Below are 9,039 nucleotides of genomic sequence, written 5' to 3' on the forward strand. Positions count from 1 at the left end.
GACACGCAATGTCTAGGAGGCAGTGATTTTTCTCGCAAATCAGTGGTGGATAGTTTGAAGCTACTGCTGTTCGTAATTCAAAACAAATTTCTGAGCCAAAATTACTTGTTCTATTAATAAATCTAACATTTACATACATACAATAAATAGACGGACATTGCGTAAGTTTATGAAATCTACGACTGTAACTCACTTTTTAGCAAATGTAAAACACATTTTATTTTTTTATTTTTTGTAAAATGGTATATCCCATCTCCTGTCTATTGTATTACCTATATGTGATAGAAACACTGATAACATTGTTACAATTGGCTTCACAATGAATAATACTCCGTGTCCGGTGTAGGACTGGCGATATTTTATTAGCATCATACTACCAACCACCAGGAACCCTTTTTGTCGGACGACGCCATTTTTATTAAACCCATTTACAAGACACTACATAATTACATACTTACATACTAAGGTAGTTTATACTTACCTACATTCTAGGGACATGGTCAAAGATATTATGTATGTATAAGCAAGATATACCAGATCTTGCTTTTGAAACACTTTCATAATATATGCTTGGGAACCTATTTTTAATATGTTTTTTTTTCCAGACGGTAAATTACGGTAGGACCAAACATTTAGTAGCAATACTACATTTATTATCATTACGTTACTGTTTTATTTGATATTATATTAATCTGTGTCGGCTGATGCACGTCACAGTATTCGCAGAATAGCATCATTTATTCATTTAAGATTTAAGATTCTATTACCTCACTCAGTACACACGCGAGATTTGAAAATTTGTTTACTTCTTTATACATATAAAGAAGTAAACAAATTTTCAAATCTCGCAATTTTCAATTCAGAAATATAAAATACTGTGTAGTAATCCGTTAACATTTTATATTTCTTACTGTCAATCCTTAACATATATAAAATCTAATCATTAAGATCACAATCTGTCGATCTCTGTACTAAATATTTATTTATTTTATACAAATAAAGCCATAACGGGACGGTTTATTATGACATCGCTCGTCCTACGCAAAACTATTGGTAATACTTTATAACGTTTCATTAGTGGCCTCTTTCACCAACTTTTACGATTTTATTTAGCTATAGGCTATCACGATTACCATTCCACAACCATTATTAAAATTATCATGTACTATATTAAATAGAACGGCTATTTGTTTAATACAAAACATAGTTTCAATTCAAATGCCTATGATCACGAACGACTAACCAAAGACATTATTTTAAATCGTCGGATTCTTTAGATTTCAACGGTAAAATTGAAAATTCCAATGGGCTATTTTCAGATGCCATTGATACTTTCGTAATAAACCTGTCTGAGTGATAACATCACAATCTGTGCTTTACCAAAAGCTAAAAGGTCGTTTATAGGGACATAAACGTTTATAGAATCATAAAGCAGAACCAATCTATTGTTTCCAGTCGACCTACGCGACTCGACGACATTACTAATCGAGCGATTCCGCTTTTTGTCTAAGCGAGGCCCATAATCAATTGTCACCTCCACTTCGAATATTTCCCACCTAAGTTCACGACGTTTCAAATCCATTTAGAACGGGTTTGGAATAGTCCGACGACAATAAACGATCGGGTATCGTATTGCAAGAAAAAAAGGTGATGAGTGGCAGAGTCGAGCCTGTGCTGGCGCAAATAGATGACCCGTGTACCGAAGACATAGACTTGATAGCTATACTAAGTGAATACATTCCATGTCCTGCCCGATTTCCATTCGGATCGGGTTACACGAATGTTTTGATTAAGTTGTTTACTGTCGTCGTAATCTACGCCAGAATTGACATGTATACTGATTGGGATCGATATGTTTGAATTAGGCGCAGATAATATTATGGTCGCGATTACCTCGTGTTTATTTTCATTATAATCGACACAAGCCTAAATAAACAAAATATAAATATATCAATGTCACAACTAGCATTAAAGGAAGGATAAGTCATAACATGATAAAACATGCATAAAACCTATTCAAGTTATCGTAAAACATTGCAGTATTGATTTATCACTCACATAGTAATATCTTATCGTTATTCCAAGCCTGATACGAACGGAGGCTAGTAAATCCTCAGCGACGTTTCAATAATGAGATGCTCACATGTTCTCATGAATCATGATACGTTTGAATACAAATCATAATCGATTGCTCCAGTTGCGTGCGATTCTCTACAATGAAGAGACATCGAGTCGGCGCAATCAAAAGTCAATTATAACGCTGTTTATTCATTCTCAAGCCAGTCAGAAGATGATTTATTATTTCGCAGCGGGCATTCGGCGCGCGCGCAGTCGCAGACGCTTTTCAAATTAAAATCGTACGGGCCCGGGCGTGATCTTATCCGGCTCGATCAATTTAGATAAAATAAATATTTATACATTCGACTGTGGATGGGCGAACAATACGATTCGGTAAATTGATTATGTCGATGTAGAAGGTGACTCTCGACCCTAGTCAATCACCTGTTGTAACTTGTACCTGGTGCCGTTGAAAAATATATTTTTTTTCTACCTTTATCAAGCCAAATTTACTTATGAGCAACAACAAAAATTACTCTAAGTATTCCCAATTTATTTACGTATTTTGAATATAATACATACTTATATAAATAATCTTGAAATGATAAATAGGTATAATATGAAAATAATTTGTAATATATAGATTTATTTGTGAACAGTTAATTTCTAAAAAAAAATTTTAAGAAAATGTATCTACTTTCTAAAAATTGAGTACGTTCTCAGCTGGTCATGTGTGTGTTTTATAAGTACTGAATAAATATTAATGGGTAGTTTTTGGAGTTTTCTCAATCAAAATCAACATAGTAGACAAAAATATTCATTTATTCATATTTTGCAATTGGAAGCGTAATAAATACGAATTTGTTCTCTTCTAGCTAAAAATTACATCACAAAATTATTTTTACCTTTAAACTTATTGGTTACGTATTTACAATTGACTAGGGTATATTTCAGTTCTTCACTTCTATCTCATAATTTTTACAAATTTTATACACATTTTCGTTTCATTTCATAGTCTTCATCATGTAAGTACCTAATATTATCACAAATCATTAAGTTAATCGCTGTTTTATGGAACATAGGTATAATAATAGACAGGAACATTCATATACATAATGCCAGTAACAATAACAGCATATAATTTACAGCATCAATGTACACATAAGAAGGAATGTACGATACAAAACTATACAACTTAATGCAAAAGTTATGACTGAAGACAGGTACGAAAATGCCATGAATATTAACGTTATGCTAACAGCTAATAGGTACTTATAGTACTGTTTATTAAATACAAATAAAATATACTTTTATATTAATTTTTAATACTTCACTCTCGCATTTATAGCAGACAGCACCAACTAATAACAAAGCGTTTAATCAAATGCTATAAATGCCAAAATCCTATCTCTATATTACATCATATATTTACATTAGCTACAGAATCATCACATAATTTCTATACAAAGTAAGTCTTTCTCATATTGTTAGGCCTAGTGTTGGACATGGGAATTTGTTGTGCTGGCCTTAAAGGTCGCTCCTCACACTGGTGATTGTCAATAGAGACGTAACTATGATGATGAGGCAGCCGGTCGTCCGGACGACCGTCACTGCTGGCGACCGAGCACGTCTCATCCTCAGTGCTACGAGCAGACACCTCCGCACTCGCACTAGTCGAGTGCATCGGGCTTGACATCATCAGTATAGGCGGCGCCATCCCGTACTTATACCACGGATCTTGCGACGTGGGAGGCGCAGTATACCGCAAATTCCCATGCCTCCCAAAACCTTCCCTATTCCCACTTTTCATATTATTCGAATTATGAAGCGTCCGATTCGGCAATGTCACGTCCACATCCGGTAACCGAAAATTTAGCTTTTCCCAACAGTTCCTTTCACCCCACACTATCACTGTACACGTTTTGAGCAACACCTTCAAGTCTGGATCTATGTTTATGGCACTCAAGTCCGTCGTAACGAGAAATACAATTTTTTGACGCCTATGCCTGATGTTCACTGAGTTTATAGCACTTTGGACGGCTGCTTTAGAGTCAACCGAGTACCACTCTTGTTGTAAAAAGTTTATCGATAGCACTATCACTAGTCTTTTGGAACTTTCGGCCGCACTCACTAAACTATCACTGGACCGTCTCTCGATAAGCTGCAAGTCCCTGTGTTGTAAACACAAGGTATGTCCGGAGTTCTCAAGGTTGGAACTCACGGCGCGGGTCACGAAGTCTTCATCCCGTGGATTGTAGACAAAAAAAGCGTCGAAACGCTTATTTTTGTTGTCATTCATGTCTTTCGAAGTGGAACTGAATACTCTTACACCATATTTTGAATGCATCCATAATTTAAAATCTTCTCGGAACATAAAAAGCAAAGCGCACATCAGTAAAAGTATAATTGCTATTATCAGCCCCGCTGCGATGTACGGAATATAATTTTCAACGCCGTCATTCGGTTTGATGAATAATCGCTCTAGAGTCTCGGTCCCTGTTTCCTCGGTAGTGATCTCTGCTTTACATTCCTTCGCTACGGTTGCGATAGTTTTATTCATGGGTTGCCCGTGAGCAAAGTAGCACATCATGGTCTCGGTATCTTTTGATTTTTTTATTAACCATTGATTCAGCTGAGCAACGTCTTTACAATCGCATATCCAGTTGTTCCCATCTACAGAGACACGCGTGCGGGGATTGTTGTCAGTAATGACTCGCCACGGCATGTAATCAACGTAACCGTTATTGTCAAGGTCCAAGAACTCCAGCGAGGGCAGGTAATTAAAAGTATCGTTTTCAATTACTTTTATTTTGTTGTCTCGTAGATAAAGCTCGACGAGATTCTGAAGCTTGGTGAATTGCGTATTTCTCAATACTTCTATGTTATTGTTATCCAAATGAAGCACTCTCAATGATTCAATACCGTTAAATGTTCTATTTTGTATTATATTAATATTGCTATTATTGAGGAACAAAACTTGTAACCGTTTTTTACCGATAAAAACGTGATTTCCCAATTCTTTTAGATCGTTTCCGTCCAAGTATATTTCGGTCGCGTCCATCGGAATTCGGTCCGGCACGTGATCGTAGCCGGCATTCGAACAATCAACCACATTGGAGTTCCAAGTGAGATCATGATAACAAGAGCATCTATCTGGACAAGTCATCTTACAGTCGCAGGCATCAAAGTCACAACAATGGCACAGGGTGAAACAATGCGAATCGTACTCGCATAAAAATTCTGAAGATTTAACTTCAAGCAAAAGCACGTCCGATTTAGCTCGTGAATGAGTTAAAGAGCACCTTACGCTTTCTAAATCCATTACTCTCGGGCGCTGTCTGAGGTCACTTAATTGGTTAATTCTCTGCAGCCATTCCATTGTGCAGTCACAAGCAAATGGATTTTCACTGATATAGAACTCTGGCAAATCTTTCTCCTCGGGCACTGCAGAAATCGCAAAGGCGCCCACTTCTAATGTTTTGATCTTATTGGCATATAACATTACTTTATTTAAATTATATTTCTGTAGGAATGTACCTGGGTTAATTTTTTCTATGTAATTATTGTTCAATATAATAGTTTCAATGCTACTCGGGAATGAAAATTCATCGATGAATCTAATTTTGTTGGCACTGACGTCGAGCATCTTTAAATTGCACGACTCTTTTACGCCGTAAGTATCTTCCAGCTTTTCTATTTTATTTTCGTGCATGTCGAGCCATTCCAGATTAGCCGGTATGTGACTATAATCAAACCAAAGTAACTCATTATTGGAAACATTTAACCAAACAAGAGGTTGGGTATTAGTAAATATTCCCTTTAAATCCACTAGCTTATTTCCGTCCAATCCGATTGCTTTCAATTGTTGATTCGAGGCGAAAGCTCCATCATCTATTTGGTCAATATTATTTGAAGCCAAATTCAATATCTGTAAAGACGGCAGCGCGGCAAATGTGTCTTTTGATATTTTCTCAATTTTGTTCCCAACAAGCCTGAGTCCATATAAATCATCCAATCCTTCAAACTGAGAAGTTGTAACTTTGGTTATCCGATTCATTCCTAAGTCTAGAGATGTCAAAAATCTCAACGTCTTTATGGCTTCCGGCACCTCAGATAACTGGTTTGCACTCAAACCCAAATCGTGGAGTTTCGTTATATTCTCAAAAGATCTCAAGTCAACTTTTGTTATTCTGTTTCCATCAAGAAATAGTTGGTTCAATACGTATAGGTTTGAGAAATGACTGCTGTCAACTTCAATGATATTATTGTGGGCTAATGAGAGTGAATGTAGATTTTTCAAATTAGAAAATGCTCCATCTGCGATCCGAGATACATGATTATATTCCAAACTTAGAAATTGTAAATTATTCAAATCTTGAAATAACAGTGCATCGATTTTCGTTATTCTGTTATGCGATAAATTTAATACGATAAGGCGTACCAATCCCGAGAATGTATCTCTGTTTATCCATTCGCTTGTCAATTCATTGACAGATAAATCTAATATTTGTAGCTGATCCAAGCCTTCCAACAATGTAGGCGCTAGTACACTCAGAGAATTGTTATTCAAATATATTTGCTTTATATCTCTTGATGACTGGAACATTTCTGGCGGTAGTGCAGTCAGCGCATTGGTGGATAAGTTGAGGATTTGTAAATCATTCAAACCAACGAACGCTCTATCTGCAACGTTCGATATTCTATTATTCTGTAGGAATAACTTTTGTAAAGCTCGTAAACTTGACAGGCCATTATCAGGCAATGCACTGATTTCATTATATGACATATCTAATGTTTCTAAAACCGTGTTGCAAGATTTGCCGGGCGCAGTGGGTCCATTGCCCCAATCTGAAAATCCCAAGTTGGAAATGTCTTGTAGCCTGTTCTGCGTTACATTTAGTTCTTTCAAGTTGTATAATGGACAAAATATTTCAGATGGCAAAATCCAAATGTTGTTATCACCGAGGTTCAAATTGCGCAAGTCAGTAAGTCCACGAAAAGTGTCTCTGTGAAACTCCATAGACATCGCTGACCAATCCGTATTATGAGTCCTGATGCTTAAACTTCTGAGACCACTGAGGGGCGATAATACTGCTGATGGCACATATCGGATCTTACACGACTCTATTCTCAGTTCTTTCAGGTTATGAAAGCGGGACAAAAGTTCAGTTCCTTCTTCTTTTCGCCTTCCGACATCCAAAGAGCTCTCGAAGAAGAGGACATCCGTGCAATGAAGGTCAAGCGAAGTGATGCGTTGGGCTTGAGAAGTAGTCAAGCCGGCGAGCAGGTCGGTGGCGCCGGCAGCTGTGCGCAGTGAGCAGGTCAGCTGCACGCGGGTGGGCTCGCCGGCGCCGCCCGACACCCGCTGCCACTCGCACTCCTGCGGAGCCTCCGCCACCCGGCTCGTGAGCGAGGCGCCGCCAGCTCCGATCGACATCCAGCACCATGTCGCGTACACAGCCAACAATCCCATTGATAACATCTCGAATAACACACTTTTCAACTGTCACTATAATCAAATCGTCACTATTTGGTTCGCTATTATCGGGCTCATCGCTACGTTAGTCCGGATGCACTGGGAAAACTTCACGAATTTCCCGTCAAACTTGTTTCGAAGTACGACACATAACGGCTCAAACGCGGAAAGTTCGGGCGAGGCGAGACGAGCGCCACCCTCGACGTTCAAGATGCGACTGACTGAGTGACGGTGAAGCAAGTTGAGCGACCGGTACGCTCCCCGCACTCTGTCGCTCCTCCCCAGAGCGAGAGATCCGATACGCGCCTCTCTGTCCCGTCCACAACACACAAAAGTTCACATCATCGGCAACAAGTTGCTCGCCGCAAGATTGGCATGAACAGGAGCGCGCTTTGCGAGCTTTTATAAACATGGCGGTCTTACTTTGTTTGTTTTACCCTAATCATAAAGTTTCAATAGCATCTAAAGTGAAAAGCGTGTGACCAATAAATGTCTACGTGCCGTAATCAATCTTGATGATCTCCACAGAAATGTATTCGGAATTTTCGATGTTGTCTACCCTTTAAAATTTAAAAGATCTAATAAGTTTAGTATATAGTTCATATATTTAACTTCTTTCGGATTGTTTATTGATCAAATATGCATAGAATACGTTCTAAAATATTTTATTGGTTTGACAACTTAAAAAGGAACAAAGGATCATATTAAATTCAAGTCGCTAGGTATTTTGTAACTGTACAAATTATAAATCCTTGATGATGCATATCTTAGCATCTATTTATAATAACTAAAGTAATATTCCCACACAATCACAGCATCAATAAGAATGCATTCACAATAGACTAAAACTTTGGAATGTGCTAATCTTATGCAACAGGTCCACCTTCGATTCTTTTGTTCTGGCAATGACGCACGATGATAACCCTTATCTCTTATCGGGTGCACTTGTCAAATTACTCACTTATGACCTCATTGGAAAAGAGTTCTAGGCCTTCTCGGAATTCGTAATACAAAAAAGTACTTACCTAGATAATGTTTTGGATGCATTTATTTATAGTCAACGCTAATTACTTTATAATCAGTTAATACATATTGATGATCATTAGTGTTGTTTTCAACAGTTGACGTTAAATAACCTATTTTAAGTTTAGTACCTATACTAATTCGTAATAAATATTAATGAGATGGTAATGACGCCAAAATTAGTACTTATTTGTTTCATCTCACCGTCATCAGTTAAATACTTAGAAGAAAATGTTATTATCACTATTTTTCTTTTCTGAATAACAAAGCCATAACTTTCAATAATAATTCTATTTTATATGTAAGTAGAGACATGATGTGACAAAATGAGATATATGCAATACGCAAATCGTTTCAGTGCAATGTGAAGCTTAGCTGATACAGATAAGAGAGAATTATGTCGCTTCCGGTCGCTCGAATACTTACCTACTCAACATTCATCCGTACGGAATAAAATTGCTATAAATGTTTATTGCTCGTTT

The 9,039-nt window shown here is 37.4% G+C and overlaps 1 protein-coding gene across 1 annotated transcript; it reads right to left on the minus strand.

Annotated features, from left to right (window-relative positions):
• Nucleotides 1-2,859: 2,859 nt before the first annotated feature.
• On the minus strand, nt 2,860-7,745 carry LOC128671802 (toll-like receptor 6). The gene has a single exon (XM_053748569.2). It carries the CDS (start codon nt 7,538-7,540, stop codon nt 3,518-3,520), a length of 4,023 nt encoding a protein of 1,340 aa, XP_053604544.1. The 5' UTR covers nt 7,541-7,745; the 3' UTR covers nt 2,860-3,517.
• Nucleotides 7,746-9,039: the final 1,294 nt, after the last annotated feature.

The sequence above is a fragment of the Plodia interpunctella genome, chromosome 8 (assembly GCF_027563975.2).
Source record: "Plodia interpunctella isolate USDA-ARS_2022_Savannah chromosome 8, ilPloInte3.2, whole genome shotgun sequence".
Lineage (NCBI taxonomy): Eukaryota > Metazoa > Arthropoda > Insecta > Lepidoptera > Pyralidae > Plodia > Plodia interpunctella.

What these genes read in the sequence shown, in the direction of transcription:
- LOC128671802 (XM_053748569.2), bottom strand. Translation starts at nt 7,540, where the DNA reads ATGTTATCAATGGGATTGTTGGCTGTGTACGCGACATGGTGCTGGATG.